The sequence below is a fragment of the Lepus europaeus genome, chromosome 4 (genome assembly GCF_033115175.1).
Source record: "Lepus europaeus isolate LE1 chromosome 4, mLepTim1.pri, whole genome shotgun sequence".
Classification (NCBI taxonomy): domain Eukaryota; kingdom Metazoa; phylum Chordata; class Mammalia; order Lagomorpha; family Leporidae; genus Lepus; species Lepus europaeus.
Window position 1 is genome coordinate 819,243 of NC_084830.1, and position 23,512 is coordinate 842,754.

The 23,512-nt window shown below is 70.8% G+C and overlaps 2 protein-coding genes across 2 annotated transcripts; both read left to right on the top strand.

Annotated features, from left to right (window-relative positions):
- Window positions 1-479: 479 nt before the first annotated feature.
- EPPK1 (epiplakin 1) lies at window positions 480-15,089 on the top strand. Its single transcript, XM_062187899.1, has 2 exons — window positions 480-509; window positions 4,463-15,089. The coding sequence occupies exon 2, from the start codon at window positions 4,508-4,510 to the stop codon at window positions 14,852-14,854; it is 10,347 nt and encodes a 3,448-aa protein (XP_062043883.1). The 5' UTR covers window positions 480-509; window positions 4,463-4,507; the 3' UTR covers window positions 14,855-15,089.
- Window positions 15,090-17,966: 2,877 nt separating this feature from the next.
- NRBP2 (nuclear receptor binding protein 2) lies at window positions 17,967-23,416 on the top strand. The gene is made up of 18 exons (XM_062187900.1): window positions 17,967-18,156; window positions 18,395-18,517; window positions 18,588-18,689; window positions 18,768-18,857; window positions 18,962-19,002; window positions 19,088-19,182; window positions 19,273-19,296; window positions 19,367-19,450; window positions 19,533-19,588; window positions 19,660-19,755; window positions 20,424-20,556; window positions 20,650-20,752; window positions 20,830-20,880; window positions 20,956-21,091; window positions 21,533-21,586; window positions 21,951-22,014; window positions 22,104-22,159; window positions 22,243-23,416. The coding sequence occupies exons 1-18, from the start codon at window positions 18,034-18,036 to the stop codon at window positions 22,303-22,305; spliced, it is 1,494 nt and encodes a 497-aa protein (XP_062043884.1). The 5' UTR covers window positions 17,967-18,033; the 3' UTR covers window positions 22,306-23,416.
- The last annotated feature ends 96 nt before the right edge of the window (window positions 23,417-23,512 follow it).

Below are 23,512 nucleotides of genomic sequence, written 5' to 3' on the forward strand. Positions count from 1 at the left end.
CTGAACAGGGTGGGGTGGGGGCCAGGAACCTTCTGTGGCCGGCCATTAGCCCACCCCCCACTTGCCAGCTGCTGGCTTTTGGAAGGCCAAGCTGCCAGGACACCGGCCCCAGGGACCCTGCAGGCAGCAGAGAGCAGGGGCCACGCACAGGGATCTGCGAGCCAGCCCACAGGCGGGAAGTCCCTGCTCCACGGCCCTTCACAGCAGGTGACCGCCCCCGCCCCCACCCCAGCGCCTGCCGCGTTCCTTCGCGGTGACTCTGCGGGTGGGGGGCGAGGGGAGGGGCCCTGGCGCTCGGCAGCCCCTCCTAGCCCGGGGGTGCTCACGGTCGCCGGCCCGCCCGAGTTCCCGGTACCTGCCCGCCACACCCCGCGGGCGGCCTCGACCTGGCGGCCCCAGACGGAAGGCGGAGCCGCCGGGGAGGGGCCTGCTCGGAGTTAAAGGCGGGCGGCGCGGGCGCGGAGCCACTGCGGACTGAGGAGCGTTCGGGCAGGTGCGCAAAGGTGCAGGTGCGGACGCGGGCCGGGGGCGGGGCGGCCACCGGGCGAAACCGAAACACCTGCGCGCCGGCGGGTGCGGGGCGCAGCCGGCCCCGAGCTCGGGCCCCCGCGCGGAGCCCCTGCGCCCGGCGCGAGAGAGGAGGCTGAGGCCCGGCGGGGATCTCGCTGACCCAGCTTTCCGGGTGGGATGAGTGAGGGGGGCAGGGCAGGGTGGGGGCGCTGCAGGAAGGGGGCGGGGCGGACCCATCCGGAGCACTGGCGCGGCCCGCGGCGCCACGCCACGCAGGGTGCGCTCCAGGCCTTCTGAGGCAGAGGCGGGGGCGCCCTGTTTCTGGTCCCTACCTGCCGTCCTGCCTCACGCTCTGGTCTGCCTGCAGGGCCAGGGAGCAGGTGGGTGGGGTTCTGGGCCCGCTGCCCAGCCTCCTGGTTCCCTTTGGACCTGGCCACGTGGGCCCGCACAAATGCCTGCTCCTTGTCCCAGACCGTGCAGCCCACGCCCCCTCCCCAGCCCCCTGCGGCACTTGCTCCCCCAACCCTGCCCTGAGTGCTGGCCTTCTCCAGAGCCCTGGACCCCTTCCTGGCCACCGCGGCCCTGCATGGCTGCAGTGCCTGTGCTGGGCGGGAGACTCTCGCCCTCTCCCCCACCGCATCCTGGCCAGAGATCAAGGGGCAGCCCTGTCCCCGGCTCATGCCTCAGCCCTGCACAGTGTCCGGTGTGAGTCACACAGGCTCGCCGGGAGGGGCAGGCCCTGTGCAGTGGGCAGCCACGCGCCCAGGCTGGGTTCTCGGAGCAGAGTGTGAGACCGTGGCCCCCACCGCGGGGAGGGAGGAGGTGCGGTGGGCAAGGCGGGTGCTGGCCCGTCGTGCCCCCTGGTCCCTGAGGGCTGGTCTGGGCCTGTGCCCACCAGCGCCACAGCCACAGCCCTGCACCAGCCTCCGGGGGCTGCTGCAGGCACCCACTGTCCCTGCTGTCACCAGTCCACCATAGTCCCCCTCTGCACACCTGGGGGCGGCTCCCCGGGACCTGTCCTGGCCCTCCTCCCTGAAGGTCCCTCCCAGGCCAGTGGAGCTACAGGCACTGGGAGGTCAGGTACTGCTCGTCCACCGGGGCCCACGCCCACCCCGAACATGGCGTCCATGCCTTCCCCTAGCGGTCAGCTTGGACCCCCACAGTGACCCTGTCTGCCTCTCGTCCCTGGTGAAAGTGGCCAGAGGCCCTTGGCTCCATGGGGCTGGCCGTGTCCCTGGCACAGCGCTGCGGATCGCCGGGGGTGTTGGGCGGTCACTGCTGGTCACCCCAGACCCCCATTCCTGCACCCATGTGGCCCTTCTGGGAAAAGCCGTGGCCTCTAGGGTGCCCCCTGGGAGCTGGGCCTTGTGGGTCACCCGTGAGGCCAGCAGCCTCTGGGCGGCACACGCGCTGTGGCCAGTGGCCCGCGGGGAGCTGCACGGCTCAGCTCCTGGCTTTCCTCACCGGGCCGCGCTTCTGCTAAGGCCAGGGAACTCTCAAGGACACCGCCCACCCCACATAGACACTTAAGGTCCAGGGAGGAGGCTACAGAGTGGTCCCACGGCCCCACTGTGAGCCGGCCTGGCCCAGGGCCCCGGGGGGCCTCCAGGCGCTCCGCCACGCGGTCCCTGCTCCTGTGGCCACACTCCATGGCAGCGGGGGAGAGGGTCCTTCTTGGTGTCTGCTCTGGACTGGGGGCCAGGCTGGGGGACCTTGGCCTGAGAACCGTGTCCGTGCCTCTTGCTCAGGTCGGGTCATCCTCACGGCCACCCCTGCTTCGTCTGGCAGCTGTTCCCAGAACCCTCTGTGGCGGCTGGGGGTCCCTGCCACAGCTGCCGGTCACCTCGCATCTGCTGGGTCCCTCCCGTGGTGGCCGTCCCAAACCCTGGGCTTCAGGCTCCCGGTGCTGGGCTCCCACAGCCCTTCCGGGTTGGGGGTCCCAGGCTGGGTTCTGGCAGCAGACCCCTCAGGGCAGGTGCTGTAGAGGGGGGGCTGGCCCGAGGTGGGGAACTCCAACAGGGGCAGGGATTTGGGGGTACATGGAGCCAGGTGTCGGGGTGCCCCCAGTGCCACTGGGGGCCCTGCCTTTGGTGAGGCCCCCACCCTGGCCTACTCCTGCATCTCTCTAGCCAGCCAGGGTTTGCATCCCGAGTATGCCCCCCTTGGGAGAGCAGAACCACAGGGCCACGCCCTCCAGGTGACCACGGACCCCGGCCACGCTGAGGAGGCTGCTGGGTCCTAGCACCAACGTCCAGGACTCTGAGCAGCAGGGCAGGACGCCTGGGGAGGGCTCAGGACCAGATCTGTGCTAGGGAGGGGGCGAGATCTTGCCGGGAAGGGGTGGGCTGCAGGTGTGGCCATTGGCTGCCCAGGAGGGGGGTGTCCTGGGGCTGCAGGGCGGCACTGGCCATGGCTCTCCTGAGCTGGGGCTGAGACCTGCAGCCCCAGAGGACGTCTGGCAGGCTGTCCACCCCCGGGTCCAGGTGACATCAGGCCCTGGCTTGTCCCTGTGCCACCAAACCCCCTGCCCTGGCCATCACCCTGAGCACATTCCAGACTGGTGTGTTGCTGGGAGGGCAGAGGGCAGTGGGGTGGCTGGGTAGGAGCCGGCCCAGGCACGCAGGAGCAAGAAGGCAGGAGTGGGTCGCCTGGCGTGGAGCTGCGGTGGCCCTCGTGGGGCCAGGGAGGGAGGCCAGGCTGGCCCCTGTGTCAGTCTGCGAGGGTGTGGGACCCCTGAGATCGCCCAGAGGGCGCCTGTGTCCAGCTAGATGCCTGGTTCTGAGCTCAAGCTGCAGATTCTGGGGGCTGAAAGCTGGTGGGGGGGTCTCTCTGCTTTGACAGACTGCCTGCTGAGCTGGAGGCAGGAGTTGGGGTGCTGTGGGGAGGCGGGGTCCGCGTCGCCCGAGACCCTGGGAGCTGAGGGGCAAGGCCCCTGGGTGGGTGCAGGCAGGCTCCCGGGTGGACGGAAGCTTCCAGCAGGACTGGATGTGGGCCGAGAGGGGTCCAGATGGGGTTCCGAGGGGCGGAGGCAGGCGCAAAGAGCCAGCGAGCCCAGGAAGGGGGCCGCAGAGACGCGGAATGGGCGTGAAGGCCCCGGGAACGGATGCCAGGCCACACGTCTGAAACACAGGTGCGGGTGGGGCCGGGGCAGGATCCTGCCTGCCGCGCGGCTGCCCCTGGCCCTGGGCGTCCCTGGTGCCTGCGTCAGCCGCCCACTCTGCCTGCATCCTCCCAGGGCCGTGTTACAGGCTGTGACCTCACCTCGCTTAGGTCAGCAGGGATCCTGTTTCCAAATAAGGCTGCGTTCGCAGGAGCTGTCTCGTGTAGCCCGCTGGAAAGGGGCAGGTGGGGAGGCTGACGGAGCAGCCTCCGCTAGGACCAGGGCCCTCCAGGGCACGCGTGGGTGAGGGCAGGCGGAGGAGGGGCCCAGGGGCGGGGCTGTCAGGGAGATGGGTCCCAGGCAGAGGCCTCCTACAGAGTGGCGGCCACGTGGGGAAGGTGGAAGGAGGCAGGCGCTGCTGACCCGTGAGACCACCTAGGGGAGGGCAGGAGGCGGGCGCTGAGGCTGAGGGGCAGGGCAAGGCGCTCAGCAGGGCGGGGGCAGAGGGGGACCCAGGACGGCGTGGGCACACAGGCCCCTGCTTCCCCCGGGACAGAGACAGCCCCTGACCCGGCCCCTGTGCTCACGTCCTCTGGGCCCCCTGAGGACCCCTCGCTGCCCGCACAGGGGTCTGTAGGGCTGGGGAGCACCCACTGAGTGGGGGCTCGTGCCCCAGGAGGGGAGCTGTTCCCGTGAGCAGACGTAGCCGCCCAGGACCCCTCCACCCTGGGCATTTGGAGGTGGTCCCAGGGCTCATCCTGCACGGAGGGGCGGGGATTAACCCTGGGACAGTGTCCCCTCCCAGCCATCCCGGCCACCCAGGGTCTCTGACCGAGGCTTCTGTCCCCGCAGGACACGAGTGCGGCTCGGTGAGCTCTGCAGGACCAGGCACCGGCAATGAACGGCCTCGCCTCTCCTCTTGACATCCCTGCCAGTGGAGGCATCGAGCTGGCCGGCGTCCCCAGGACCATGAAGCCCGGGCCAGAGCCCGGCACCGGCTCTGCAGAGGCCAGGAGCATCGCCGGGGTGTATGTGGAGGCCTCGGGCCAGGTGCAGAGCGTCTACGCTGCCATGAAGCAGGGCCTGCTGGCTGCTGGGCTTGGGCTAGCTCTGCTGGAGGCACAGGCGGCCACAGGGGGCCTGGTGGACCCCAGCAGGGGCCAGCTGCTCCCCGTGTCCGAAGCCCTCCGGCAGGGCCTGGTGGGGCTGGAGCTGAAGGAGAGGCTGCTGGCCGCGGAGCGCGCGGTCACCGGCTATCCTGACCCCTACGGGGGCGGGAAGCTGGCCCTCTTCCAGGCCATTGGGAAGGAGGTTGTAGACAGGGCCCTGGGGTGGAGCTGGCTGGATGCCCAGCTGGCCACAGGGGGCCTCGTAGACCCTGCTCGGGGCGTCCGAGTGGCCCCAGACCTAGCCTGCCAGCAGGGCCTCCTGGACCAGGAGACGTGGCGGGGCCTGGTGGAGCCAGAGCCGGAGCCGGAGCCGGGCACCGGCGCCCCAGGCTTCCTGGACCCCAACACCCTGGAGCGGCTGCCATACGGCACACTGCTGAGCAGGTGTGTGCAGGCCGCTGGCTCGGGGCTGGCGCTGCTGCCCCTGAAGATCACCTTCCACACGCTGGGCAGGGCAGTGAGTGCCAGCGAGCTGCTGGAGGCGGGGATCCTGGACCAGGAGGCGGTCCAGGGCCTGCAGGAGGGCAGGCTGGCCGTGGGGGAGGTGGGCGCCCGGCCCGAGGTGAGGCGATACCTGGAGGGCACCGGCGGTGTGGCGGGGGTCGTCCTGCTGCCCGCAGGCCACAAGAAGGGCTTCTTCCAGGCTGCCTCCGAGCACCTGCTCCCACTGGGCGCTGTGCTCCCACTCCTGGAGGCGCAGGCCGCCACCCGCACCCTGGTGGACCCCGCCACGGGCCGCCAGCTGTGGGTGGAGGAGGCGGTCAGGGCAGGCCTGGTCGGCCCGGAGCTCCACCACCGGCTCCTGGCAGCAGAGCAGGCGGTGACCGGCTACCACGACCCCTTCAGCGGCTCCCGAGTCTCTCTCTTCCAGGCCATGCAGAAGGGGCTGGTGGACAGGCCGCTGGCTCTGCGCCTGCTGGACGCCCAGCTGGCCACGGGTGGGCTGGTGTGTCCGGCCCGCAGACTCCGGCTGCCCCTGGAGGCCGCCCTGCGCTGCGGCTGCCTGGACGAGGAGACGCGGTGGCGCCTCCCGCAGGCCGCTGGCTTCTCAGACCCCTGCACACACGACAGCCTGAGCTACGGGCAGCTGCTGGCCCGCTGCGTCACTGACCCCGAGACGGGACTGGCCTTCCTGCCCCTCTCGGGGGAGCCCCGTGGAGAAGAGCCCCCCGCCCGCCCGTTTCTCGAGCACCGCACGCGGCAGGCCCTGAGCACGGCCAGCACCGAGGTGTCCGCGGGGAAGCTCCGGGGCCGGCCCGTGTCCCTCTGGGAGCTGCTCTTCTCCGAGGCCGTCTCCACAGAGCAGAGGCTGTCGCTGGCCCAGCAGTACCAAGCAGGGGCCCTCTCCACGGAGGAGCTGGCGGCTGAGCTGAAGGCGGGTGCCGAGCAGGCCGCCGCCAGGGTCACCTTCGCCGGGCTGCGGGACGCCGTGACCCCGGGGGACCTGCTGACGGCCGAGATCATCAGCCGGGACCTGTATGAGCAGCTGCAGCGAGGGCAGACCACGGCCCAGGCGGTGGGCAGCCTGGACTCGGTGCGGAGGTACCTGCAGGGCACCGGCTGCATCGCTGGCCTGCTGCTGCCCGGCACCCAGGAGCGGCTCAGCATCTACGAGGCCCGCGGCAGGGGGCTCCTCAGGCCGGGCACCGCCCTCGTCCTCCTGGAGGCACAGGCGGCCACCGGCTTCGTCATCGAGCCGAAAGAAAACAAGAGGTACTCCGTGGAGGAGGCGCTGAGGGCCGGCGTCATCGGGCCCGACGTGTTTGCCAAGCTGCTGTCGGCTGAGCGCGCCGTCACCGGCTACACCGACCCCTACACGGGCGAGCAGATCTCGCTCTTCCAGGCCATGCAGAAGGACCTGATCGTGCGCGACCACGGCATCCGGCTGCTGGAGGCGCAGATCGCCACGGGCGGCGTCATCGACCCGGTGCACAGCCACCGCCTGCCGGTGGGCGTGGCCTACGAGCGCGGCTACTTCGACGAGGAGATGAACTCTGTCCTGCTGGACCCCGACGACGACACCAAGGGCTTCTTCGACCCCAACACGCACGAGAACCTCACCTACCTGCAGCTGCTGGAGCGCTGCGTGGAGGACCCCGAGACGGGCCTGCGCCTGCTGCCGCTGAGCGGCCGGCAGCCCCAGCTGGTGGACGGGGCCACCCGGCAGGCCCTCCAGAGCCTGCTGCTGCCCATGAAGTACGGGCGCTTCCGGGGGCAGGCAGTGTCTGCCTGGGAGCTCGTCAACTCGGAGCTCTTCAGTGAGGCCCGGCGGCGGCAGCTGCTGCGGCAGTACCGGCTGCGCAGGCTCACGCTGGAGCAGGTGGCACGGCTGCTGGAGACCGAGGCGCGGCGCTGGGCGGGCGTCACTCTGCCTGCACTGCGGGGCCGGGTCCCCGCCCACCAGCTGCTGGAGGCCGGCGTCATCGACCAGGAGCTCCTGGACCAGGTGCTGGAGGGGGCGGTCAGCCCCGAGGCCCTGCTCCGTGTGGACAGTGTGCGCAGGTGCCTGCAGGGCTCGGGCGTCGTGGGGGGCGTGCTGCTGCAGCCCTCTGGCCGGCACCTCAGCCTGTACCAGGCCATGGAGCAGAAGCTCCTGGCGCCCAGTGTGGCCCTGCCCTTGCTGGAGGCCCAGGCGGCCATCGGGGCCGTCAGGGACCCCTGCAGCCGGGAGAGCCTGTCGGTGGACGAGGCTGTGCGCAGGGGGGTGGTGGGGCCTGAGCTGTACGGCAGGCTGAGGTGGGCCGAGGACGCCGTCGCCGGCTTCAGGGACCCCTTCTCTGGCAAGCGGGTGTCCCTGTTCCAGGCCATGAAGAAGGGCCTCGTCCCCGTGGAGCAGGCCACCCGCCTCCTGGAGGCCCAGGTGGCCACGGGGGGCGTCGTGGACCCCAGAGGCCACCACCACCTACCCCTGCCCGTGGCCGTCCAGCGCGGCTGCATCGATGAGGAGACCGGCACGGCCCTGTCTGGCTCTCCCGAGACCTTCCCCACCGCAGACGGCCAGGGCCGGACCAGCTACGCCCAGCTGCTGGGACAGTGCCTGCCGGACGAGGCCTCCGGCCTGCACCTGCTGCCGCTGCTGGAAGGTGCACCCGCCCTCCCCAGTGACGCGCAGCTGCAGGAGACCCTGCGGGCCACGCCAGGGACAGAGGACGGCCGCTCCCTCTGGGACCTCCTGAGCTCGTGCCACTTCACCGAGGAGCAGCGCAGGGCCCTGCTGGAGGACGTGCGGGTGGGGCGGACCCCCGTGCCGCAGCTGCAGGCCACCGTGCGCAGCTGGGTGCAGGGGGCAGAGCTCCTGGCCCACACCCACGTCGCGCTGCCTGGCCCACGGGGTGAGGTCCCTGCCGCCTGGCTGCGGGACGCCGAGGTCATCACCCAGGAGACCCTGGAGGCGCTGGCACAGGGCACACAGTCACCCTCGGAGGTGGCCGAGCAGCCTGCCGTGCGGGCCTGCCTGTGGGGCACAGGCTGTGTGGCCGGCGTGCGGCTGCAGCCCTCAGGGGCCAAGTCCAGCATCGCCCAGGCCGTGAGGGACGGGCTCCTGCCCCCGGGCCTGGGCCAGAGGCTGCTGGAGGCCCAGGTGGCATCCGGCTCCCTCGTGGACCCCGGGACTAACCAGAGACTGTCGGTGGACAATGCAGTGAGGGCCGGCCTCGTGGACAGGGAGATGAGCGAGCGGCTCAGGCAGGCCGAGCAGGCTGTGGCTGGGTACGCGGACCCCTACTCCGGGGGCACCCTGTCCCTGTGGCAGGCCATGGAGAAGGGGCTCGTGCCCCAGAGCGAGGGCCTCCCACTCCTGCAGGTGCAGCTGGCCACGGGGGGCGTGATGGACACCGTCCACGGGGTGCACCTGCCCCTGGCAGGGGCCTGCAAACTGGGCCTCCTGGATGAGCAGACGAACCGAGAACTGACTGCCACGGACGAGGGCAGCAAGTTCTTCTTTGACCCCAACACCCGGGCCGAGGTGACATACCAGCAGCTCAAGGAGCGGTGCGAGCTGGATGCTGACACCGGCCTGTGGCTGCTGCCACTCCCCCAGGCCACCACCCTGGAGGTGGACGAGCACACCGCTGTGGCACTGAGGGCCATGAAGGTAGCCGTCAGCCTGGGGAGGTTCCAGGGGCACAGCGTCTCGCTCTGGGACCTGCTGCACTCTGAGTACGTGGGCCCCGACAGGCGGCGGGAGCTGGCCGCCCTCTGTCGGTCCGGACGGGCGGCAGCCCTGCGGCAGGTGGTCAGTGCTGTCACGGCCCTGGTGGAGGCCGCGGAGAAGCAGCCCCAGGAGGCCGCCTTCAGGGGGCTCCGGAAGCAGGTGTCGGCCAGGGACCTGTTCAGGTCCCAGCTGATCGATAAGAAGACCCTGGACGAGCTGAAGGAGGGGAAGAAGACGGTGCAGGAGGTGACCCAGATGCGCAGTGTGCGGCAGTCCCTGGAAGGCGGCAACTTCATTGCCGGGGTCCTCATCCAGAGCACCCGGGAGAAGCTGAGCATCCCCGAGGCCCTGAGGCGGCACATCCTGCGGCCCGGCACGGCCCTGGTGCTGCTGGAGGCGCAGGCGGCCACCGGCTTCATCATCGACCCCGTGGAGAACCGAAAGCTGACCGTGGAGCAGGCCTTCGAGGCGGGGATGTTCGGCAGGGAAACCTACATGAAGCTGCTGTCGGCCGAGCGCGCCGTCACCGGCTACACCGACCCCTACACGGGCGAGCAGATCTCGCTCTTCCAGGCCATGCAGAAGGACCTGATCGTGCGCGACCACGGCATCCGGCTGCTGGAGGCGCAGATCGCCACGGGCGGCATCATCGACCCGGTGCACAGCCACCGCCTGCCCGTGGGCGTGGCCTACGAGCGCGGCTACTTCGACGAGGAGATGAACCGCGTGCTGCAGGACCCGAGCGACGACACCAAGGGCTTCTTCGACCCCAACACGCACGAGAACCTCACCTACCTGCAGCTGCTGGAGCGCTGCGTGCCCGACCCCGAGACCGGGCTGCACCTGCTACAGATCGTGAAGAAGGGAGAAACCTACTCCTACATCGACGAGGCCACCAGGCGGGCTCTGCTGTCCCGAACCCTGCCGGTGCGCGTGGGCAGGTTTGCCGGCCAGACGCTGTCCTTCTGGGACCTGCTGTCCTCTGTGTACTTCTCCGAGGAGAGGAAGCAGGAGCTTGTGCAGCAGTACAAGGCCCAGAGCCTGAGCCTGGAGCAGTTGCTGGAGATCATCACCGCCGTCATAGAGGAGACGGAGACACAGAGCCAAGGCATCACGGTGACAGCCCCGGGCGGGGAGGTGACGGCGGCAGAATTATTCAACGCCGGCATCATCGACAAAAAGACCCTGGACACACTTCGCAGTGGGGAGAGCGGCGAGCAGGCCGTCAGCAGCCTGGAGGGGGTGAAGAGCTTTCTGGAGGGCCGCGGCTGCATTGCCGGGGTCACCGTCCCCAGCACCCAGGCCGTCCTGAGCTTCCATGACGCCAGCAGGAAAGAGCTCATCCCTGCAGGCATCGCGGCTCAGCTGCTGGAGGCCCAGGTCGCCACCGGGTTCCTGCTGGACCCCTGCACCCACCAGAGGCTCTCCGTGGACGAGGCCCTGGCTGCCGGCCTGGTAGCACAAGAATTGCGGGCGAGTCTCCTGAACGCCGAGCAGGCCGCCAAAGGCTACGTGGACCCGGACACCGGGGACACCATCCCGCTGTTCCAGGCCATGAAGAAGCAGCTGGTGCAGAAGGAGGAGGCCCTGAGGCTGCTGGAGGTGCAACTGGCCACAGGGGGTGTCCTGGACCCTCTGCACCACCACCGGCTCCCGCTGGACACAGCCTACAGGCGCGGCTGCCTGCAAGAGGACGTGTACCCGCTGGTGGCCGACCAGAAGCGCATGAAGAAGAGGTTTGTGGACCCCAACACGCAGGAGAAAGTCACATACCAGGAGCTGCAGGAGCGGTGCCGGACCCAGCAGGAGACGGGCTGGGCGCTGTTCCCTCTGGTCCAGGGCCCAGAGCACGCTGAGTACGTGGACGAGGCAACCAGGAGGGCTCTGCAGGAGGAGCAGCTGGACATCACGGTGGGAAGGTACAGAGGCCAGAGGCGCTCCGTGTGGGAGCTGCTGAACTCCGAGTACGTGACCGAGGAGAGGAAGCAGGAGCTGGTGCGGCTGTACAGGACGCACACCGCGGAGGCGCTGGGCAGGGTCAGGGACGCCGTGCTGCAGCTGATCCACGAGCAGGAGGCGGCCGGCCAGCAGCTGTGGTTCACAGGCATCAGGAGGCAGGTCACCGCCGCGGAGCTGCTGGAGGCAGCCGTCATCACCCAGGAGACGCTGCGGGAGCTGCAGGCCGGCACACGCACCGTGCAGCAGCTGCAGGACAGCGAGGCCCTGCGGCGCTACCTGCAGGGCACCGGCTGCATCGCGGGCGTCCTGCTGCCGCCGTCCGGGGCCCGGCCCGGCGCCCCGCAGAAGATGAGCATCTACCAGGCCATGCGCCAGGGCGTGCTGCGGCCCGGCACGGCCCTGGTGCTGCTGGAGGCGCAGGCGGCCACCGGCTTCGTCGTGGACCCGGCGCGCGGCCGCAGGCTGTCGGTGGAGGAGGCGGTGGCCGAGGGCGTGGTGGGCGGCGAGCTGCGGGAGAAGCTGCTGTCGGCCGAGCGCGCCGTCACCGGCTACACCGACCCCTACACGGGCGAGCAGATCTCGCTCTTCCAGGCCATGCAGAAGGACCTGATCGTGCGCGACCACGGCATCCGGCTGCTGGAGGCGCAGATCGCCACCGGCGGCATCATCGACCCGGTGCACAGCCACCGCCTGCCCGTGGGCGTGGCCTACGAGCGCGGCTACTTCGACGAGGAGCTGAGCCGCGTGCTGGGGGACCCGGACGACGACACCAAGGGCTTCTTCGACCCCAACACGCACGAGAACCTCACCTACCTGCAGCTGCTGCGCCGCTGCGTGCCCGACCCCGACACCGGGCTGTACATGCTGCAGCTGGCCGCCCGGGGCTCGGCCGTGCACCAGCTGAGCGAGGAGCTGCGCGGCGCCCTGCGCGACGCGCGCGTGACGCCCGCCGGGGGCGCCCTGCGCGGCCAGAGCCTGTCCGTGTGGGAGCTCCTGTTCTACCGCGAGGTGCCCGAGAGCCTGCGGCAGGACCTGCTGCGCAGGTACCAGGCGGGCGCGCTCACGGCGCAGGAGGTGGGCTCGGCGCTCAGCTCTCTGCCGGCCGGGCCCGACGCCGGGGGCCCCGGCTCGGACCCTCGTGGCGCCCTGCGAGCGGCCACCATGGAGGTGAAGGTGGGCCGCCTGCGGGGGCCCGCGGTGCCCGTGCTGGACGTGTTGGAGTCCAGCTACGTGAGCGCGGCCGTGCGTGAGCACCTGATGGCCCAGTTCGGCTCGGGGGCGCTGGCCTTGCCCGCGCTGACCCGCAGGCTGACCACCATCATCGAGGAGGCCGAGGAGGAGCCGGTGGGCGGCGGCGAGGGCGGCGAGCGCGGCGAGGGCGGCGAGCGCGGCGAGGGCGGCGAGCGCGGCTCGGGGCCTCCGGCCTCGCCCCCCAGCCGCAGCGACCAGGAACAGACCCTGCGCGCCGCCACCATGGAGCTGCAGCGCGGGCAGTTCCGGGGCCGGCAGGTGTCCGTGTGGGAGGTGCTGTTCTCCGCCTACGTGAGCGAGGCCCGGCGGCGGGAGCTGCTGGCGCAGCACGCGGCCGGCACCCTGGGCCTGCCCGACCTGGTGGCCGCGCTGGTGCGGGCGGTGGAGGAGGCGGAGGAGCGGCTCAGCAAGGTGTCCTTCCGCGGGCTGCGGCGCCAGGTGTCCGCCGCCGAGCTGCGCGCCTCCGGCATCCTGGGCCCCGACACGCTGCGGGAGCTGGCGCAGGGCACCAAGACCCCGCAGGAGGTGACGCAGATGGACTCGGTCAGGCGCTACCTGCAGGGCACCGGCTGCATCGCGGGCGTCCTGCTGCCGCCGTCCGGGGCCCGGCCCGGCGCCCCGCAGAAGATGAGCATCTACCAGGCCATGCGCCAGGGCGTGCTGCGGCCCGGCACGGCCCTGGTGCTGCTGGAGGCGCAGGCGGCCACCGGCTTCGTCGTGGACCCGGCGCGCGGCCGCAGGCTGTCGGTGGAGGAGGCGGTGGCCGAGGGCGTGGTGGGCGGCGAGCTGCGGGAGAAGCTGCTGTCGGCCGAGCGCGCCGTCACCGGCTACACCGACCCCTACACGGGCGAGCAGATCTCGCTCTTCCAGGCCATGCAGAAGGACCTGATCGTGCGCGACCACGGCATCCGGCTGCTGGAGGCGCAGATCGCCACCGGCGGCATCATCGACCCGGTGCACAGCCACCGCCTGCCCGTGGGCGTGGCCTACGAGCGCGGCTACTTCGACGAGGAGCTGAGCCGCGTGCTGGGGGACCCGGACGACGACACCAAGGGCTTCTTCGACCCCAACACGCACGAGAACCTCACCTACCTGCAGCTGCTGCGCCGCTGCGTGCCCGACCCCGACACCGGGCTGTACATGCTGCAGCTGGCCGCCCGGGGCTCGGCCGTGCACCAGCTGAGCGAGGAGCTGCGCGGCGCCCTGCGCGACGCGCGCGTGACGCCCGCCGGGGGCGCCCTGCGCGGCCAGAGCCTGTCCGTGTGGGAGCTCCTGTTCTACCGCGAGGTGCCCGAGAGCCTGCGGCAGGACCTGCTGCGCAGGTACCAGGCGGGCGCGCTCACGGCGCAGGAGGTGGGCTCGGCGCTCAGCTCTCTGCCGGCCGGGCCCGACGCCGGGGGCCCCGGCTCGGACCCTCGTGGCGCCCTGCGAGCGGCCACCATGGAGGTGAAGGTGGGCCGCCTGCGGGGGCCCGCGGTGCCCGTGCTGGACGTGTTGGAGTCCAGCTACGTGAGCGCGGCCGTGCGTGAGCACCTGATGGCCCAGTTCGGCTCGGGGGCGCTGGCCTTGCCCGCGCTGACCCGCAGGCTGACCACCATCATCGAGGAGGCCGAGGAGGAGCCGGTGGGCGGCGGCGAGGGCGGCGAGCGCGGCGAGGGCGGCGAGCGCGGCGAGGGCGGCGAGCGCGGCGAGGGCGGCGAGCGCGGCTCGGGGCCTCCGGCCTCGCCCCCCAGCCGCAGCGACCAGGAACAGACCCTGCGCGCCGCCACCATGGAGCTGCAGCGCGGGCAGTTCCGGGGCCGGCAGGTGTCCGTGTGGGAGGTGCTGTTCTCCGCCTACGTGAGCGAGGCCCGGCGGCGGGAGCTGCTGGCGCAGCACGCGGCCGGCACCCTGGGCCTGCCCGACCTGGTGGCCGCGCTGGTGCGGGCGGTGGAGGAGGCGGAGGAGCGGCTCAGCAAGGTGTCCTTCCGCGGGCTGCGGCGCCAGGTGTCCGCCGCCGAGCTGCGCGCCTCCGGCATCCTGGGCCCCGACACGCTGCGGGAGCTGGCGCAGGGCACCAAGACCCCGCAGGAGGTGACGCAGATGGACTCGGTCAGGCGCTACCTGCAGGGCACCGGCTGCATCGCGGGCGTCCTGCTGCCGCCGTCCGGGGCCCGGCCCGGCGCCCCGCAGAAGATGAGCATCTACCAGGCCATGCGCCAGGGCGTGCTGCGGCCCGGCACGGCCCTGGTGCTGCTGGAGGCGCAGGCGGCCACCGGCTTCGTCGTGGACCCGGCGCGCGGCCGCAGGCTGTCGGTGGAGGAGGCGGTGGCCGAGGGCGTGGTGGGCGGCGAGCTGCGGGAGAAGCTGCTGTCGGCCGAGCGCGCCGTCACCGGCTACACCGACCCCTACACGGGCGAGCAGATCTCGCTCTTCCAGGCCATGCAGAAGGACCTGATCGTGCGCGACCACGGCATCCGGCTGCTGGAGGCGCAGATCGCCACGGGCGGCGTCATCGACCCGGTGCACAGCCACCGCCTGCCGGTGGGCGTGGCCTACGAGCGCGGCTACTTCGACGAGGAGATGAACCGCGTGCTGCAGGACCCGAGCGACGACACCAAGGGCTTCTTCGACCCCAACACGCACGAGAACCTCACCTACCTGCAGCTGCTGGAGCGCTGCGTGCCCGACCCCGACACCGGGCTGCTGTTTCTGGCCCTGGCCCTGGCGTGAGTGCGCGTGGGTTCCCTCACCACCTGCTTCGGCTTTCTCCTCATTTTGCCTCGGTGTCCCTGCCGTCTTGTGTGTCTTTTTTTCCCTTGTACCTTTTCCGTAGTTTGCCTGTTTTCATTTCTCCTATAGTGTCCTGGCTCCCTTGGCCTGTTTGGAGCTCTGTTTTGTCCTGGCTGGCCTCATCTTCATTTGGAGCATTTTGCAAAACGACGTTCGTGCATACAATAAAGTTTGTTTTCAGGGGTTTGAAAGCTCATCCCCCAAACCTTTACATCCTTAATGTAGAGATTAAAGCTGGAAAGTTAGCATCATGGCATCCCGTCCTGAGAGCCTGCCCGTGGTGGGGTGACACGCACTCTGCTCTCCCTACCAGGTTTCGAGCCTCCGGGCCCTGGCCGGGCGGACAGGCGGTGCAGGCTCGGGTCTGTGTGGTCCGCTCCCGGCACTCAGCGCGCGGCTGCCGCCGTTGGCGTGGGCTCCGTCCTGTTGGTAGGATGGAGCGCTCGCGCCCAGATGTGAGCACGTTTTCAGGTGACTGTCTAAGGCCCTGCCTGCTGTGCTGAGCCCTGGCGCCCCCGCAGGCAGGAGCCCTGCTGGCTGGTGTTTGAGTCCGGCTGGGAACCCCGAGCCTGCCTCCACGGCCCTCACTCTCCTGCCAGCTGAGCCATCTCTCTGGGTCGCTTTTCCCCTCCCCGACGCCCCTGGGGCCCCCACTTTGCTGCTGAGACAGTGGGTTTTATTATTTCAAGCACTGTGTTTTCCTGGCATTTCATGTGGCTCTGAGAATGTCTGTCTGCCCATGGTGTTAGGCCACGCTCTCTAACTGCCACCAGTCGCCTTTGGTAAAGAAAACAGGTTTACTGTGCAGCTCAAAGTCCGGGCTGCGTCCCCTCGTGGCCAGTGGTCCCTCTGCAGGGAGCCACCTCCTCCAGATCCCAGCACAGGCAGGCTCATGGAGGGCCCCCCCACCGTCCTTGACCCCACCGCCGCCCGCTCTGATGTCCTCCTGCTCGCACTGCCCCGGCTGCTCCCCTCAGACCTGGGCAGACTTCCAGTCCTGGATGCTGAGTCATTTGGGGTTTACCTTGGATGTTACAAACAACAGAATGTCCGACTCTGGGTCCTGCTAACCCCCTGCTGAGAGGAGGGGCCCTGGGTTGTGGCCAGCACCTGCCTTGGCCAGGTCCAGGCCTGGAGCTGTGCCGGGCCCTCTGGGGGCAGTGGTCTCACGGTCAGTTCCATTTGCACAGCTTTTGCTGGTCCGTGTGGTTTCCTAGCCTGCTGCTGGGCGCCAGGTCAGCCTGCCGCTCGAGAGGCCCTCACACGGCATGGGCAGCCCTTTGTCCAGCGCTGCCCCTCCGGGATCTCCCCCACAAGGCCCTTCTCCCGGTCCTCCCCTCTGAGAGCGGCGAGTCTCACGCAACCTGGCAATCCCACACCCCCGGCCAGAGAAGTCGGGAGAGGGCACCCGGGACCCCACGCACATACCACAGTGCCCACTCCTCTGTCTGCAAGGGTGGGGTGCCAGCGGCACTGCCGGCACAGGACAGGCCTGGGTCTGGGCTGGCACGGGAGCTTGCCAAGGGCAGGGCGGATCTCCTCCGGGGCTCCGTTCTCTGTTTAGGGTGAGCACCACTCTCCGCAGGGAAAGCCCCAGACACAGCTGCACACCGACACCCTCCCCCCAACCTCGGGGTGGGGGGGAGGTACCTCTGCTCTCCAGGACATGGCTCCTGGCGAGATGGGTGGGCCAGGTCTCCGGTGACAAGCACCCAACTCCGGAGTGCACCCTCAGCCACCAGGCCTGTGCCAGCCACACAGTGCCCTGGCTGGACCTGCCAGCCTCCTCGGGTCTGGCTGAGCCTGCAATGGGCAGAGCAGTCCAGCAGGGGCTCAGCTGCTGAGGCCCAGGGAGGCTGGTGTGGGCTCTCCGAGAGCAGGCAGGAGCAGTGGGGGTGGGGGTGGCAGGACTGACGGCCCGGCCCTCCCGGTTGGGAGAGAGGAGACCAGCAGGAGGCCCCAGACCACCCTGGCCTTCCACGAGTCAGCCGACTCTCAGAACTCAGAGCCGTTACACTCCAAGGGGTACCTCACCGTGGCCGGGGACACAGGGCAGAGTGAGCAGGAGAGCCCCCACAGGTGCCATCCGGCACGGCCGTGCGGACAGATGAGGCTTGGTCCCCTGAGGCCTGGGCTGCGGCCAGCCGGGCAGGCTCCACGGGCCTCGTGTCCAGGGCTTCTACGGGGACAGGTTCTCAATGCAGGGCCCCAGGCCCGGGGGAAACGCAGACACGCCGAGAGGTATCCCTGGGAGCCGGTCAGGGCCGGTTCTTTGGGAGGTGCGGGGCACAGGCTGGTCAGAACGGTGACAGCAGTGGACGTGGGAAAGGGTCAGACGCCAGGGTTCGGGGAGCCCAGCAGCTCAGCTGGTTTCAGCCGGAGAGGAAGCAGGCACCTCAGCCCCCAGGGAGGGAGTCGGCAGGTGCGGGGTGGGAGCCATGTTGAGACGAGTTTTTCTTTTTTTTAAAGACATTTTATCTGAAAGGCAGAGTGACACACAGGGACACACACACACACACACACTTCCATCCTCTGGTTCACAACCCAAATGGCCACAACTGCCAGGTCTGGGTCAGGCAGAGACCAGGAGCCAGGAGCTCCATCCGGGTCTCCCATGTGGTGCAGGCCTGGGGACCACCGGGCCTCGCCACCGCAGCGGAGTGTGCTCCCACTGGACATGGCCGTGGCGGCGTAGGGAAGCAGAGCTGTAAGGCAGGCGTGGGCGGTTCCCGACGCGCTGCGCCCCAGGGAAGCCCCGGCCTCGGAGGCTCAAGCTGGCGCTGGGGTCTCTCCTGCCCACAGCCGGAGCGCCCGGGGGCCCAGGGCAGCCGAACGAGGCCTCGGGCGGTTAGGGGCCAGGCTCTGACGGAGCGGCCAGCGATGGGGCAGCCTTGGGTGGGGCGGAGCCGCAGAGTGGGCCGGGCGCGGGCGCTGCCCTCCGGCTCCTCCCCCCGGCCCGCCGCGCGCCCGTGTCTCCGGATTCCCGAGCGCGGGTGGGGGCTTCAGGCGGCGGCGGCGGCTCGGCTCGGCTCGGCTGGGGCGGGCGCGGGGCTGGGCGGGGGCCGGGGCGCGGGACGCGGGGCCGGGGCGTGAGAAGGGCCGTGTCTGCCCGCCCAGCCATGGCGGCCCCGGAGCCGACGCCGAGGAGGGGCCGTGAGAGGGAGCGAGAGGACGAGAGCGAGGACGAGAGCGAGATCCTGGAGGAGAGCCCGTGCGGCCGCTGGCAGAAGCGGCGGGAGCAGGTGGGCGCAGGCGGGCGACGCTGGCGGCCTCGGACGCCGCGGGCCCGACGCGCGCGCCCTGGAGAGAAGCCCCGGGCCTCCGAGGACCGGTCTTCTCCCTGGACCACCGTGCGTCCCCGGAACCCGGCCCTGGCATGCGGCCCACCGCTCCTGGGGGACCCACCCATGAGCGCGCAGGGCTGCGGGACGGGCGCGCGCAGGGCCCGGTCCCACCCGCGGCGCGCGCTGCCCCGCCCAGGTGAACCAGGGGAACATGCCCGGGATCCAGAGCACGTTCCTGGCCATGGACGCGGAGGAGGGGGTGGAGGTGGTGTGGAACGAGCTGCACTTCGGCGACAGGAAGGCCTTCGCGGCCCACGAGGTGAGACCCGGCCCCGCCGCGCCGCGCCCCGGGCCGCGCCTCGCTGCTCCTGACCGCGCCCCCTGCCCAGGAGAAGATCCTGACCATGTTCGAGCAGCTGGCGCTCGTCGACCACCCTAACATCGTGAAGCTGCACCGCTACTGGCTGGACGCCTCGGAGACCCGCGCGCGGGTGAGCCGCGGTGGGGTGCAGTGGGGTGCGGGCGAGGCGCGGGCCGTGGAACCCGCCGCGAGCCGGCCCGCCACGCAGGTGGTCTTCATCACCGAGTACGTGTCGTCGGGCAGCCTCAAGCAGTTCCTGAAAAAGACCAAGAAGAATCACAAGGCCATGAACGCCCGGGTATGGGGGAGGGGCGGGCCAGGGGTCAGGGGGGGAGGGGGGGGCGGGCTGCGCAGGCCCGGCCGCCCCCCAGCCCACCCGATGGCGTCGTGCGTCGCCGCTAGGCCTGGAAGCGCTGGTGCACGCAGATCCTGTCGGCGCTCAGGTGAGCCTGCGCCTGCGCGCGCGTGCCCCACGCCGGCCGGGCCGCACGCCTGACCACGCGGCCTCTCCCTGCCCCGCGCCCGCAGCTTCCTGCACGCCTGCAGCCCCCCGATCATCCACGGCAACCTGACCAGCGACACCATCTTCATCCAACACAACGGCCTGGTCAAGATCGGCTCCGGTGCGGGGGCGGCGGGGGCAGGGCCGGGCGGGGCCGTGGACACCGCGGCCTCGCGCTGACGCCTCTCTCTCCCCGCCGGTGCCGGTGCAGTGTGGTACCGCATCTTCTCCAACGGTGCGTGGGGCTCGGGGTAGCCTTGGCTGCGGCCAGGTTGGGTCCGCTCAGCGCCCGCCCTCCCCCGCAGCCCTCCCGGACGATCTCCGCAGCCCGGTCCTGGCGGAGCGCGAGGAGCTTCGGAACCTGCACTTCTTCCCTCCGGAGTACGGAGGTGGGTCCTGGGGGCTCGGTGGCGCGCCTCGCGGGCCCTGCCCGGCCCTGCCCGGCTGCCCAGCCTCGCGTCTCCCTTCCAGAGGTGGCCGAAGGCACCGCCGTGGACATCTTCTCCTTCGGGATGTGCGCGCTGGAGGTACTGGCCCTGGGCTCCCCGCCCCTCCGCGCCGGGCCGCCTCCACCTCACCGCTGTCCTCTCCACGCCAGATGGCTGTGCTGGAGATCCAAGCCAACGGGGACGCCCGGGTCACCGAGGAAGCGGTGGCTCGGGCCCGGCATTCCCTGAGCGACCCCAACATGCGGGTGAGCAGCCTGCCCGGGCTCTGGGCCTGCGGCTGCCACCGAGGGGTGTGCCCAGCCACTTGCACAAAGCCCACCAGCAAGGAGGACCTTGCTAGGGCCCCAGGCGGGGTTCGGGGCCGAGGACCCTAGGGGATCAGCGCTGCGAAGCCAAGGGCACTAGAGACAGCCTCGGCACGCGGCGCACTGGACCCACCCCGCCCCCCAGACCCGAGGCTGGCCCAGAGAGGGAGCGGCAGCGTTCACGCCGTCTGCCCAGCCCCGAGACCTCCCAGCTTCTGGACCCGGGGCTCCAGGGTGATGGGGGCAGAGTGGGCAAAGCAAGTGTAGGTAGGGTGCATGCCTTCGGGTCGGAGGCCAAGGGTTAGCTCTGCGGCCCCGGGGGCTCCTGGGGAGCTGGGGTGGCTGTGGGGGGCGCTGGGGCCCAGTCCGTGCAGCCCCTGAGGCTGACCCCGAGCAGGGCCAGGCTGTGGGTAGGGCCCGCCTATGTGCCCGGAGAACAGCAGTCACTGCCCACGGTGTCCTCCGGTTCAGAGTCAGAGGCTGGCCTGGCTGCCCTCGGGGTGCCGCACCCTGGGGTATTCCCGCCCAGGGCTCCCGCTGGGACTCTGAGGCGAGAGGGGCTGCACCCTGGGGTGTGGGTTTCAGGAGGCCTCCTCCCGCGCCCTCAGGAGTTCATCCTGTCCTGCCTGGCCCGGGACCCCGCCCGCCGGCCCTCGGCCCACAGCCTGCTGTTCCACCGGGTGCTGTTTGAGGTGCACTCACTGAAGCTCCTGGCGGCCCACTGCTTCATCCAGCACCAGTGTGAGTGGCCGGCCAGCCGGGCCTGGCGTCCCGGTGCGGCAGCGTCCCCCAGGACCGGGGGCTCAGCGTGCCCGTGTATCCTGCGGCCCGCAGACCTCATGCCGGAGAACGTGGTGGAGGACAAGACCAAGGCGCTGGATCTGCACGCCGTCTTGGCGGAGGTCCCCCGGCCCCCCCGGCCCCCCGTGCAGTGGCGGTGAGCGGCGGCGGCCAGGGAGGCTCTCTGGAGAGCCCTGGACGGTCACCGCTTACGCACCTCCCTCCGCGTGCCAGGTACTCAGAGGTGTCCTTCTTGGAGCTGGACAAATTCCTGGAAGATGTCAGGTGAGGGCGCTGGCTTGAGGCCGGGAGCAGGTGGCCGTCGGGCCCGAGCCCCAGCTACCACCCGCTGTACCCCAGGAACGGGATCTACCCGCTGATGAACTTCGCGGCCGCTCGGCCCCTGGGGCTGCCCCGGGCGCTGGCCCCACAGCCCGAGGAGGCCCAGAAGGCCAAGACCCCAACGCCAGAACCCTTCGACTCAGAGACCAGAAAGGTGAGTCCCGCTGCTGCAGTGACCCCGTTTTCCCTGGGGCCCCCGCAGCCCAGTCCCCAGGCTGCCACAGGCCAGGGCCAGCCCCCGTGGAGGCGGAGCCTTGGAGGCACCCCTGAAGACCCTTCCCCCACCTTGCTCCAAGCAGCCTCCTCTGTCCCCCCTTCACCGCCACGCCCGCAGGGCTGCAGAGGCCCGGCCACCTCCCTTTCCCTCCGCCCAGCTTTCGGACCAGCCAGGGCCGCTGGCATCTGCTGACAGCACCACTGTCCACCCGCCCCGCCCCCACGCCGCCAGCACCGGCATCGGCTCCGGCAGAGAGCAGGGGCAAGGGCGCCCCGTTCCCCTGGCAAACAGCCCCGTTTCCGGTCTCTGCCGCCCCTCTGGGCCCTCGGCAGCGTCAGCCCGTCCTGCTGGCCTCTGAGTTCGGCCTCCCGCCTGCAGGTGATCCAGATGCAGTGTAACCTGGAGAGGAGCGAGGACAAGGCGCGCTGGCATGTGAGCGGGGGCGGGGCCTGGGCGGGGCCTGGGCGGGGCTGGCGCTTGACGGGAGGAGCCCCGATGGTAGGGGCGGGGCGGGGGGCGAGGGGCGGGGCCCGGGGGAGGAGCCCGATGGTAAGGGAGAGGCCTGGGAGGGGTGGGCCGGCGAGGGGCGGGGCCTGGGTGGTGAGGGGTCAGGCCCGATGGTAGGGAAGGGGCAGAGGCGAGGCCTGGGAGGAGGGGGGGCCTGGGGAAGGGCTGGAGCTTGATGGGAAGAGCGGAGCCTGGGAGGGGAGGGACTGACGAGGGGCGGGGCCTGACGGTAGGGGCCGGCGGGGGCGGGGCCCCAGTCCGCCGCGCTGACCGCAGCTCCCGCCCGCAGCTCACGCTGCTCCTGGTGCTGGAGGACCGGCTGCACCGGCAGCTGACCTATGACCTGCTCCCAAGTAGGCTGCGCGGAGACTCCGGGGCGTCGGGCGGGCGGGCGGGCGGGCGCGGCCGCGACCTCACGCCGGGGTCCCTGCCTGTCCCGCAGCCGACAAAGCCCAGGACCTGGCCGCCGAGCTCGTGCACTACGGCTTCGTCCGCGAGGTGCGCAGGGCGGGCGGCGGGCGCAGGGCGGGCGGCGCAGGGCGGGCCTGCCGGGGTGCCCGCCAAGCCTCCCTCCCTCGCAGGATGACCGGGCGAAGCTGGCCGCCTTCCTGGAGAGCACGCTCCGCAAGCATCGCGGAGCCTAGGGCCGAGCCCCTGGCCTGGGCGCGCGCCCCGTGGGCACTGCCGAAGGCAGCCCTGTGGGCCCCGGGTGGGGTGGGGGTGGCGGGGCCCCTCGCGCCTCCACGGTCACCCTGCTATGTCCGCGGGTCTTCTGGCCGGGAGGCCCTCGGGAGGACACCCGGCCCGTGACTGGGCACTGGGCCTGCACAGCGGAAGGCGGGACACGCACACCCCTCCCCCCTCCCAACCCTGCAGGTGTCAGGCAGGGCGCTGGGCAGTGGGCAGGGCCGGACCTGGAGGGAGAAGCAGCGGGGAGAGCCCAGAGTCCAAGCTTCAGTGCCCGAAGCCTAGGTCCCCTCCAGCCCACACCCACCCAGAGTCCACCACCTGCTGCCCCGGCAGCCCCGCCATCGGGCGGAGCTCATGCCCTCCTCCCTGGGCAGCCGGGAGCCGCCAGGAAAGGGTGCCTGGCTCCGGTCTATGTCACCCAAGTGCTGGGTCAGCCTCGCACAGTCCGGTGCTGGCCCGGAGACGCCTCCCCAACGCCTGCCTGGATCGCTTCCCAGGCCTGTCCACTGCACGAGGAAGGCTGACCACTGTGCCTGTCGGTGCCGCCGTGAGGCCGCATGTACTGGCCCGAGACGGCAGCCTTTGCTACTGACCCGTAGGTGGGCGGGCTGACCCGGGCTGACCACCACAGCCGGGGTGGGTTGAGCTCACGGCCCTGCCGTGGTGGGCGCTTCCTGCTGGCTACAAGCGGGGCGGCCCTCCCCCCGCCCTCGAGGCCAGCGCCAGGAGCTTGAGTCTGCCCCCAGCCCCCCCTCCTGTGCCGCGGGGAGGTGCTCCTGCCTCCCACGGCGGCTGTGCCGGGCCCAGGACAACGGCCCTCTCGGTCCTCGCTGTCGGTCACCTTGTGCCCAGTCAGCCGAGGGCTAGGGGCTGACCCCAGATGAAGGCCAGCCCTGAGAACAAAGACGTCTCGAGTCTCCGTGCCTTACGGTGCCCGCGGTGTACACATTCCAGTACTGCTCACGACACGGCCGCCAGGTCTCACAGCACGCACACGGCCCAGGTCCCGGCTGAGCGAGCCCGCGACAGCGCACTGTGATTAAACGGAATTTTCCCAGCGTCCGAGCCATCGCCTCTGCTGAGCGTTGCATTTTCAGTTTTGTCTGCTCAGGGTGACACACGTGCCGTGTTGGAAGCGGAACCGGTTCTTGAGGCAAATAG

Bases quoted from the DNA above. Each gene is read 5' to 3' on its own strand.
- EPPK1 (XM_062187899.1), top strand. From the start codon at position 4,508: ATGAACGGCCTCGCCTCTCCTCTTGACATCCCTGCCAGTGGAGGCATC.
- NRBP2 (XM_062187900.1), top strand. From the start codon at position 18,034: ATGGCGGCCCCGGAGCCGACGCCGAGGAGGGGCCGTGAGAGGGAGCGA. The intron at 19,756-20,423 runs GTGAGCAGCCTG...CCGCGCCCTCAG, and splicing joins TGAGCGACCCCAACATGCGG to GAGTTCATCCTGTCCTGCCT. The intron at 20,753-20,829 runs GTGAGCGGCGGC...TCCGCGTGCCAG, and splicing joins CGGCCCCCCGTGCAGTGGCG to GTACTCAGAGGTGTCCTTCT.